General features: G+C 54.1%; 1 protein-coding gene across 3 annotated transcripts in view; it reads right to left on the bottom strand.

The window, feature by feature from the left end:
- Positions 1-6,049: 6,049 nt before the first annotated feature.
- Positions 6,050-11,564, bottom strand: part of DNMT1 (DNA methyltransferase 1) — a 41,051-nt gene continuing 35,536 nt past the window's right edge. For all 3 annotated transcript variants that reach the window (XM_004442617.3, XM_087425484.1, XM_087425485.1), the window contains 8 exons: positions 11,341-11,482; positions 10,107-10,273; positions 9,517-9,694; positions 8,641-8,836; positions 8,154-8,320; positions 7,842-7,958; positions 7,029-7,119; positions 6,050-6,396 (listed from right to left, as the gene is read on the bottom strand). In XM_004442617.3, coding sequence (XP_004442674.3) covers positions 6,365-6,396; positions 7,029-7,119; positions 7,842-7,958; positions 8,154-8,320; positions 8,641-8,836; positions 9,517-9,694; positions 10,107-10,273; positions 11,341-11,482 — 1,090 coding nt within the window. In that variant the 3' untranslated portion in view covers positions 6,050-6,364. The remainder of the gene's footprint in view (positions 6,397-7,028; positions 7,120-7,841; positions 7,959-8,153; positions 8,321-8,640; positions 8,837-9,516; positions 9,695-10,106; positions 10,274-11,340; positions 11,483-11,564) is intronic.

The following is an 11,564-nucleotide window of genomic DNA, read 5'->3' as shown; positions in this document are numbered from 1 at the left end:
GACGCCGAGAATACTAAGTTTATGGACACGCAGATGTGGTAAGACCTGAAAGACAGGGACAGGAAGGAAACACAGCAATGTTCTCGCAGTGGTTGTGTCTGGGGAAGTAGCAGACGGGGATCTGGGAGGTACGTGGAAAGGCTTCAGCTGGGCCGTGAATGTTTATTTCACTCAACAACCTGCTGCTAGGGAAAACAGTATGGCGGGTCCTCAAATGAAACACAGAATCACGACATGATCCAGCAATTCCATTTCTGGCGATATACCCGAAGGAATTGAAAGCAGGGACACAACAGATATTTGCACCCCAATGGTCATAGCAGCATGACTCACAGTAGGCAAAAACGTGGAAGCAACCCAAGTGTCCATCGATAGATAAATGCATAAATAAAATGTGGTCATCCGTACAATGGAATGTCATTCAGTCTTAAAAAGGAAGGAACTTCCGACACAGGTTACACTATGGATGAACCTGGAGGACATTACGGTGAGTGAAATAAGCCAGTCACACAAAGACAAATACTGTGTGATTCCACTTACAGGAGGTCCCTAGAGGAGTCACATTCATAGAGACAGAGAGTAGGATGGTGGGGCCAAGCACTGCGGCGAGGGGGATGGAGAGTTGGTGTTTAATGGGGACAGAGTTTCAGTTCCGCAAGATGAGAAGAGTTCTGGAGAAGGATGGTGGTGATGGTTGCACAAAAACAGGAACATAATGCCTTTGCACTGTACAATTAAAAAGGATTAAGATGGTAAATTTTTACCAGTTTTTAAAAATAAAAAAAAATTGAAAGAACATACTCACACACACAAATCTGAAGCAAATCAAAACTACAATGAGATACCACTTCATATCCACTAAGACGATATTATTAAACAGAAAATAACAAGTGTTGGCAAGGATGTGGAGAAACCGGAATGCTTGTGCATTGCTGGTGTGAATGTAAAATGGTGCAGCCGCTGTGGAAAACAGTTTGACAGTTCCTCAAGAAGTTGAACACAGGGGCCGGCATGGTGGAGTAGTGGTTAAATTTACGCGCTCTGCTTTGGCGACCCGGGGTTCACGGGTTCGGATCCCGGGTGTGGACCTGCACACCGCTCATCATGCCATGCTGTGGCGGCATCCTACATACAAAATGGAGGAAGATTGGCACCAATGTTACCTCAGGGCCAATCTTCCTCACCAAAAAAAAAAAAAAAAAAGTTGAACATAGAATTACCATGTGATCCAGCATTCCACCTCCAGGTATATATTCAAGAGAATTGAAAGCAGGGACTCAAAGAAACACTTGGCCATGACTGTTCATTCCAGCATTATTCACAATGGCCAGAAGGTGGAAACAACCCAAATGTCCCTTGATGGATGAATGGAAAAACAAAATGCGATGTATCTGCACAATGTAATATTATTCCGCCTTAAAAAGGAAGGAAATTCTGACACAGCCACAACAGGGACAAACTTGGCGGACATTATGCTAAGTGAAATAAACCAGTCACAAAAGGACAAACGTTATATAATTCCACTTATATGAGGTGCCTAGAACAGGCAAAAAGAGGAGTAGAGGTGACCAGAGGCTGGGGGCACAGGGAGAATGAGGAGTTATTATTTAATGGGTATAGAGTTTCTGTTTGGGATGATGAAAATGTTCTGGAAATCGATAGTGGTGATGGTTGTACAACAGTGGATGTACCGAATGCCACTGAATTGTACACTTAAAAATGGTTAAAATGGTTTAAAAGTTAAAACAACAGAACCCAGCCATGATTCTTGACTGAATAAATTAGATCATGAGGAGTCACAAAATTATCTCAGCCTAGTGTTTGGCCTACAGCTCACTGCTAATCTCCGGGAAACAGAGCTTTCTGCCCATCAGCAGGCCACACCGGGTTCTCACTAGATGCAGTTCCTGCTTGATTTCCACACGTCCTCCTTAATGATTTCAAAGTGTGGCACTGAATAGTCACCTCAGATGGTCACGCGGTTTTGACCTTCAGTGGATTTTCCTTGATGAAATGTGTGTCAATCTACTGCAATCACTATTCTTGTCAATGCTCCAATTCCTCCAGGTTTTCCTCCCAGGAAAAGGCTGAACTTCAGCCCTGATGGCAGGGAGAAGGTTCACTGCCAGCCGGCCAGGGAGGCAGAACTACTGGAAGCCGTGGCCCCTCCTTCTGCCCCAACCCAGCACAGCAGCGCCCCGCTCTGTCCACAGGCCTGGCCCGGGCCAGTGCTCTCGGGGTGCCCGGAGGTGGGTGGCGGGCACATGTACCTCACCCGGGCCGCCACTCACGTGGGCCACCCCTGGAATTTCACCCCTGAGGGACAGCCCGCCGCCCAGTTGAGACCCAGTGCTGAGCCACAGCAGAAAACAGACATGGTTTCCACTTCTTACACCGAAGCGAATCCTCAAATTGTTCTCGGTAGCATATGGTATACCTGAAACAAAGACCTCAACTGGAAAAGTATCACAAAAATAAGGGAATTCAGGGCCGGCCCCGTGGCTTAGTGGTTAAGTGCGCGCGCTCCGCTGCTGGCGGCCCGAGTTTGGATCCTGGGCGCGCACCGACACACCGCTTCTCCGGCCATGCTGAGGCCGCGTCCCACATACAGCAACTAGAAGGATGTGCAGCTATGACATACAACTGTCTGCTGGGGCTTTGGGGGAAAAACAAAAGGAGGAGGATTGGCAATAGATGTTAGCCCAGGGCCAGTCTTCCTCAGCAAAAAGAGGAGGATTAGCACAGATGTTAGCTCAGGGCTGATCTTCCTCACACACACACACAAAAAAAAAACAAAAGTAAGGGAATTCAGTAAGTCGGCAAGGTTAGAAAGAAATACATAATCTATATGCAAAATCAATAATAAACAAGTCAATCTTTCTGTAGGCAAACAAACACTTTGGAAAATAACATCCCATTTATATCAGTCATGAAAGGATTAAATACATAGGAATCAAATTAAGAAATTTACAATATCTATATGAAAACTTTAAAATGCTATGTGGGAAATAAAATATCTGAATAACCAGAAGGACTGACTCTGTTCTTAGAAAGGTTGTCATTGGGATCCATTTTCCCCAGAAGCCTGTAAATTTAATGCAATCACTATAAAAATATCCACTCGATTTTTAGAGGATGTGCCAATTCTAAAAGTCATGACCCAGCCACTCGACTACTAGAAATGCATCGTGGATGTGGATTCACACACGTGTGTAAATGTACGTACCACAATTTGACCAGCTTCTCATTGAGGGACAGCTGTTTCCAAACACAGAATGATAGTTTAAAATAAGGGCGTTCCTTCTACTTAGTAATAAAAAGAGGCAAATTACTGATACACATTAGCAACACGGATGAATCCAGAAACATGATGCTGGGTGAGAGGAGCCAGACCCAAGAGCCCAGACTGAACCGAACAGGTGAAAGTCATCTATGGGGACGGACTTGGGCCCGAGGTTGCCTGTTGGTGGCGGAAGGGACACGAGGTGACTTCTGGGGTGATGGAAGCCTTCTACAGCTTGATAAGATGTGGGTTACAGGGTTGTATGCATTTACCAAAATTCGAGCTGTACATTCAGGACTTGAGCATTTCGTATTAGACCTTAACAAAATAAAATAAGGGAAGCAGAGACATTCTTAGAACAACTTTCAAGGCACAAGGCAGTTTTATAATCGGTGCCACCATTTGTAGCAGAGAAAAGACAGACGCATGCACTTGTACTCGAGCAGAGATGACTCTGGAAGGAGACGAGGATTCAGTTATCTTTGTCAAGGTGCCTGGGAATGTGGAAAAGACTTAGCATACTTCTCATTATGCTCACAATGTACTTTTTTTTTTTTTTTTGCTGAGGAAGACTGGCCCTGAGCTAACATCCGTGCCCATCTTCCTCTACTTTATACGTGGGACGCTGCCACAGCATGGCGTGATGAGCAGAGCAGTGGGTAGGTCCGCGCCCAGGATCCAAACCTGCGAACCCCGGGCTGCCAAAGCGGAGTGTGCGAACTTGACCACTACGCCACCGGGCTGGCCCCCACAATGTGCTTGTTAATGAGTTTTTAGATTAGAAACAAAACAAGCAGAAAGTATGTCTAAAAAATAAAATCTCTGATGGGGGAACTTTACCATGTGCATTTGTTACCTGCTCAAAAAATGAGCTGAGATGTCTATTTTTGTCCTTACAAACGTGATGCACGTGTTAGAATGAGATGCCATAGAAACATGGAAGGAAATACAAGTTTATGATCTGGGAGCAGGGAAGGCTTTTTTTTTTTTTTTTTTGTGAGGAAGATCAGCTCTGAGCTAACATCCATGCCAATCCTCCTCTTTTTGCTGAGGAAGACTGGCCCTGGGCTAACATCCGTGCCCATCTTCCTCCACTTTATATGGGACGCCACCACAGCATGGCTTGACCAGTGGTGCGTCAGTCCGCACTGGGGATCCAAACCCGCAAACCCCAGGCCGCCGCAGCAGAGCGTGTAAACTTAACCACTACGCCACTGGGCCGGCTGCTGGGAAGGCCTTTTAAAACAGGCTCCGAAAAAGAAGCAGACAAATAAATCTCACCCTTAAAAATGAAATCTCTGTATGGCAAAGAAACAATGAGTCAAGACGAAAGTAACGCAAGAGCAAAAATCTAACACCCAGACAGCTCCTGGCGGGGACAGAGTCATGCGTCACCACAGAGGAAAAAAAAAATTCCAGGGCTGGCCCCGTGGCTTAGCGGTTGAGTGCTCGCGCTCCGCTGCTGGCAGCCCGGGTTCAGATCCCGGGCGCGCACCGACGCACCGCTTCTCCGGCCATGCTGAGGCCACGTCCCACATACAGCAACTAGAAGGATGTGCAACTATAACATACAACTATCTACTGGGGCTTTGGGGGAATAAAAGGAGGATGACTGGCAATAGATGTTAGCTCAGAGCCGGTCTTCCTCAGCCAAAAGAGGAGGATTAGCATGGATGTTAGCTCAGGGCTGATCTTTCTCACAAAAATAAATAAATAAAACAGAAGTTAAAAAAGAAATTCCAGTAGCCACCACACATGTGCAAGTGCTGAGTCCCTCCTCAAAAAGGCTAACAAGACACTCACTATTCTGTTGACACAGAATAGTGTGTCAACTATTAAGGAAGCGACAGCCAGGACAGGCAAATAGGAAGTTCGCTGTGTTTGTGGGAGCAGTGTGAAAACCTCTCCAGGGGGCGTCAGCCGCATGTTCTGAAAGTGAAAACACTCGTACTCCATGATCCAGGGAGCCTCTCTAAGGAGGTGATGGAAGAGAACGTACCAGGATGTTCAGTGCAGTGCTGTTTATAATAGAAAGAGGGAACCTAGCAAATGCCGCATCTGAATTATATTTAGCCCTCTCATTTTACGACTAAGACCTCTGTGACTCGCCGAGCGGAAAGTCACAGCCGAAGTGCCACCAAGTGGGCCATTTCCTTAAGGACTTGTAGAGGTGATGAAGCGGGTGTTCGCATCCTGACGGCGGCCCTCTGGGGCGTGTGCGCTGGTGACTGACCCTTTTTTGTCTACCTCGGCTTTGTTGGCATTTTATAGCAATCCTTTCCCGAAGACAAACCAAAAAGGTCTGTTGGTCTTAGAATTCAGTGGGATTCAATTAGGCTAAAAGCACAGAAAGCCCACCCAACAGATTCTTAAGCAAACAGGGATCTGTCTGGCGCGGCAGGCCAGGGCTCCGAGTGGCTCCTCTCCTCTTGCTTCACCATCCACTGCACGGGGCTTCTGTCCTCATGGTCACAAGACGGCTGCTGCAGCGCCCGACATCAGGCCCACTCTAGAGCGAAAAAGGGCTACAAGGACATGGGGAAGGCCAACTAAGACTCTTCCTTTCAGAGGCTTTCCTGGAAGCCACACTAGCAAGTTTCACTTGCATCTTGTTGGCCAGAACTGAGTCACACAAGTTAACCCCCAACCCTAAACACATACATGGAGTGACCTATCTTCAGACAAATGCCTCCATGGGGTCACCTTCAGCACTGAGGAGCCGCTTCTCATCCAGCAGCCCCTCGTAATCACGAGTCACCACCCACAGTGATTTATAGGAGAGATTTATTTGAAGAAATATTACAACATATAAAAACTACATAAATTCCACTCATACAGTGGTCGATTTGATATAATGCATAATAAAAAACTTTTAAAATCCAGAATGCACAAAGTACGGCACAGTTCCATCGCTACGTCATTAGTTGATAAGCAAACCTCACAGAACAGCTTCGTGTCAGCCAAGGCCACAACACCGCGTACGACACATGTGAACCGACAGATCAACATGTTAAAACACAACAACATCAGTGCACGTTGGGGGTCCCTGGTGCCAGCATCGAGGGCGACAGGAGGGCGGGACTAGTCCTCAGTGGTTTTCTCCTCGATTTTAACTGAAGACAAATAAGAGGGCAAGTCACTGCCACGAACAGACACAGTGCTACACTCAGCAACAGGCACGGATCACAAGTACGTCGTCAGGAACAACAGTCCTGCGCCGCAAAACGACGTTCCGGTCAACAATGGACCGCATATACGACGGTGGTCCCGTAGATTAGTACCACACGGCCTAGTGTGTAGGAGGCTGTACCATCTAGGTCTGCGTAAGGGCACTCTGTGATGTTCACACAGCGACGACCTCACCTAACAATGCAGTTCTCAGAACGTGTCCCATCGTTAAGTGACTCGTGACTGTACGTTAACGCCCAGGGTCGGTGTTACTGGCCGACCAGATAAGAATGTGTAGCAACTCTGAATGCACATTCAGGGGGACTGAGCACTGCTGAAAGGTGGTCCCTGGAGGTTTCTAGACTGCCTGGGTTAGTGTCCGAGGCAGGCCCAGCCAGGCTCACTGGGCAGCTGTGTGCTGGGCTCCTGTCCTAAGCACTCGAAGTGTGCGACCCCCTCAATCTCACAGCTACCCCTGGAGAGAAGTGAGGCCACCAGGGAGGGTGTGACTCACCCGCCCGAGTCCCAGAGCCCAGAGTGGGACCCGGCTGCTCTGCCCCCTCCACGCCTGCCATACCTGAGGCGCTCTCTCGAGCTTTGGCCAACATACAGCGCTTGATCTCCAAGCCGATGGCTTTGGCCAGGGGCGGCGGCACGGCGTTACCCACCTGAGGGGGGAAGGAGGGCGATGCCCGGTCTGGCACGGCTGGGATCAGCACCAGCCTCCATTCAGAACCACAGGGGCACTGGGCCCCCAACCTCATGCTCACACTGGCCCCCATAGCCCTTCCCTCCCCACAGCTCCCGGACCCTCTCATCGGCCCATCCTCCCACCCCAAACACCAACGTGCAAGAACCACCCCCAGAGAAGGCGGCCTTCAGACAAACTCAGATCCAGAAACGGAGTCAGCATGCTCCACTCCCAGACAACAGCACTGGGGGAAGGTGGGAGGTGGTCGCTATGGCCCCAGGCCCCGCTGGGTTTGTAAGCCACTATGTGCATTACTTCGATGGAAATACATGAAGAAACGGCCAACCCCACACGCTGAGACCAGTTAGGAACTGTGGGTTCACTTCAACCCTCAGCAGCAGTGAACTGAGTCTGCTCCTTCACCGAGGTTCCATGCAATGGAACTTTCTTTTGGGCTAAATCTGCCACAGAGTGTAAAGGGCAACTGACGTGCTCCGTGACTCGCCTGCCCCCAGGGACGGGGTGCCCTATTCCCGGCGGCCCCTCCCGGGAGTGCGGAGGCTCGTCAGCCGACAAGCTCTGGGCGCTCCGCGTCCCCTCGGAGGTGGCCGTGCACGTCGCGCCCCCCCGACCCCCCTGCTCCCGGTCAGACAGGTCCTCCGTGTGGGAGGCCCCCGGGCCCGGCTCCGCTCCACCGACCTGCCGGTGCTTGTCCAGGATGTTGCCGAAGAGCCGGTAGGTGTCGGGGAAGCCCTGGGAGCGGGCGCACTCCCGCACGCTCACCACGCGGTGCTGCTCGGGGTGGAGCACGCGGCCCTGGGGGCGAGAGGCGCGGTGGGCAAGGGCACAGGACAGGCCCTGGACAGATCCAGCCTTGGGCCTTGACGCATGCGCCGTCTCCACTGGCACCGAGGCGGCAGAGGCGCACAGTGCCAGCTGCCGAAAGGCCGCCCTACCCGCTACGCCAGTGCCTCCGCCCCTCCCAGGCCTGCCCCTGGGCCCCGGCCCTACCTGCTTGCCCATGGGCTCGGGGTTGGTGACGGTCGTGCTGAAGAAGCCGTCCCACTCAAGCCGCCCGTAGAGGCCGGCCCAGTGGTTGTGCCTGTTCCCGGTGTGGGGCAGGCACCAGGGGATGAGGGTGTTGAACTGTCTGGCCGCAGAGTCGCAGGCTTTGCCCGCTGGAAGAGAGGGCTGCGGTGAGGCCGCGGGACAGGAGGGACGGGGCAGCCGACAGCCCCCGTTCCTCAGGCAAAGTTTCTGCCACTTAATGCTCTCGGCAGCTCTCGACAGCAGGGACCCCCAGGCCTGGAGTGTCTGTGCCCTGCCAGGGCCGCTGGGTTAGTGAGCAGCAGCCCCTGCTATCTCCTGCTGGGAAACCCCAGGAATCAGCACTCCTTCCTCCGAGCCCACTGGAGCGCTGAGGGGGGATCAGAATCTAAGAGGGTGGGGGGCTTCATGCCAGACTTGAGGGGAGCCACCCAGGGCCCGAGGGGCCCACCTTCCACGCAGGAGCAGACCCCGCGGAGGGCCCCAGTGCTGCTGCAGCCGTTCTTCCTGTCGTGGTAGGTGTAACGCAGCTTCCGGGCCATGGTGCCGTCGGAGAGCCGCACCTCGATGTTGGGCAGGTCGCGCCAGTCCGAGCCCGGGGCCAGAGGGATGTGCCGCATGCGGGCGGCCACCAGCGCGCTCATGTCCTGAAAGAGCAGCATGCCACGACTGTCACCTAGCTCAGGGGGCACCTGAGCCTCCACGGCGGGCTGGGCACCACTGTTCTGGGCACTGGGAACACCACGGCGACCAGGAACCCGCACAGGGGAGACAAACAGTAACCGTGATCAACGACTCGGGGGCCACAGGTGTCCCATGCAGACGACACAGCAGGGACATGGAATAATGCGGGGGGGGGGGCAGTTTAGGGCAAGCGTGAGGAGGTGACACCCGAGCTGAGCCCCGCAGGATGAGGCTATGGAGAGACCTGGGGCGCGTGCAGAGGGCCAGGTCTGGTGTATTTAAGACAAGACATAGAGACAGGAGTAGGGACAGATGCGCTCAGTCAGGGGGCAGCGGCCAGACACACCATTCGGGCGTATTCTAAGGACAGCAGAAGCTCTGACGCTTCACATGACTGCACGCTGCTGCAGGGGGCACGGGCGGTCGAGGGCAAGAAGAGAAGCAGGGGGCGGTGAGGAGGCGAGGCTGGGAGCCAGTCGGGATGGCCGTGGCTCGGGTCAGGGGCCAAGAGCAGAGAAGGAGCCGGAAGAGGGCTGGGATCAGATCCTGCTTCCCACCCAAGCGCTGGCTGGGCTCCGACCACAAGTCGGTTCCCGTGAGGCCGGCGGCTGGAGGGAGGCCGCAGCTGCCGGGGCGACGCTACCTTACAGATGTGGTCCCTGAGGATGGGCTGGTACTGCGAGCCCCGGAGCTGCCGCTGGAACCAGGACTGCGGCTCCCCGTTGTAGGAGATCTCCAGTGCCGACGCTCCGTTCCGGACCTCCGGGAGGTCTGACATCGTGTCTCGGACCGTGATGGTGCGGAACGGGCCTGAGCTCAACCTGCAGGGCACAGCCGACAGTCGACACCTCCCGCAGCCAGACTCCCTCGTGTCACAGCCATCCCCCGAATGCCGGCAGTGCCCTGTCCAGGGGACAACCCCGCTCAGAGGTCAAAGGGCCGCCTGCGGTCACACGGGCAGCATTCTGCTTAGACCCGTCTATGAAGGGGACAGGCTGGAGCGTGGGCTTTGCTTGTGACTGCAGCCCGGCATCTGACCACTGCCCTGCACGCAGGGCTCACTCGGATTCAGAACTCGAGAGCAGAGGGGGCAGTGCCCGTGTGGCAGGCTAGACACCATGCCACCTAGCGCTTTCTCCTCCGCTCAGGCTCCTGAAAGGCCCGCCCACACCAACCCTCCCAGGGTGACGCTCACAAGCACCGTGACACAGTGGGGCCAGCAGGGGCTCCCACCTGGTTATGTTGCTGACAAACTTCTTGTCGTCCACCACGACGCTCAGCTGGCAGGCCCGGGGCGCAAACACGTGCAGGGGCTCTGGGAACAGGGGGAGCATCTCTCCGGGGGCCGCGGCCAGGATGATGGCACGCCTCCGCGTCTGCGCCACGCCGTACTGTCCAGCCTGCACATGGGAGGGCCACACACACACGGTCAGCGGGCACCTCCGAATGGCTGGACTGAGGGCCGGAGTCAGCAGCACTCAACTTTCTGGAGCGGCTGGCTGGTGCCAAGCTCCCCTGGAGGACCCCTAATTAACCCAGCAGGTTTGCTGCTAACAAGAGGAAGTGGGACCAGATGAAAAGAACACAGGATGCTCCGTGGCGGCCACTGGAGAAGACGGGAGTGGAGCCTGCTGGCGACTCCTGCTGGCTCTGTGGAGAGCACTGCGAGGGACCCGCGGTCTCAGCACTCAGGGAGCAGAGCAGCCAGGAGACACCAGGAGCTCTGCCGCCTATCTGGAGCCTGTGGTCACACGGGACAGAGAACACGCCTCCCATGAGGCTTGCCCAGCGAGCCCGAGCCACCGTGGAGGCTGAACTGGGGGGCCAGGCGGCCCAGTGCTCACTCATGTAGACACTCACTCACTGCATTCTAGCCAACCATCCCTCCCATTCGGGTAACTGCTTCATTTTTTATTATACCAACAGTTACTGAACAGGTACATATAGAGTGACTGCTTTCCAGATAAGGCCTAGTCCCCTCTGATCACCCCAAATTCCTGTCCTGCCGACACAGCCACTGACAACCCCCGGAGCATGACCTTCCACCTCCTCTACGTGTTTCTACATACGTACATCAACCAGAGGACATTTTTTTAGCCTATGTAACAGTCTGGTCTTTGTATCGTTCTCCAGTCTGGCCTCACCCACCCCTCCGTGGAGATCTAGCTGCCACCGAGAGCCCCCGAGCTGGCACCACCTTCCCTATCGGGAAAACGAGCTGTGACCAACGCAGCAGAGCCCCGAGCATGCGGCCCCTCCTCAGGCAGGTGACGACACAGCTCTCAGGGAGACACTATGAGGCTGACCTGCCGGGGCCCCGGCTCTGAGCTTCACGGTGGTGGGGGCAGGCCCCAGCGCCACCTCCCCCCTCGTCAGGACTGTAGGTTCCACACTAACGGCCTGTCCCTGTCAACCCTATTTCCGGTTGGGAAGTCTGCCCACCCCGCCCCTCCCCGGGAGGGCCCACCTGCAACACGCCAAAGGTGCACTGGTAGCCCATGCGGACGAGGCAGCGGAGGGTGAGCTTCAGGACCATGGAGCGCTTGAAGGAGACGAAGTTCCGCACGTTCTCCAGGAGGAAGTACCGTGGCCGGTAGTAGTCACAGTAGCTGCAGGAGGCAGGAGAGACCATGAGTCACCCCCAGACCCCAAGAGGAGGAAGACCGCTCTACCAGAAGCCTCTCCCAAATG

The sequence above is a fragment of the Ceratotherium simum genome, chromosome 39, assembly GCF_057802395.1.
Source record: "Ceratotherium simum simum isolate JZ-2026a chromosome 39, ASM5780239v1, whole genome shotgun sequence".
Taxonomy (NCBI): Eukaryota; Metazoa; Chordata; class Mammalia; order Perissodactyla; family Rhinocerotidae; genus Ceratotherium; species Ceratotherium simum.
Note: the sequence above shows the minus strand (reverse complement) of the source record. Positions and strands in the feature narration are given on the sequence as shown.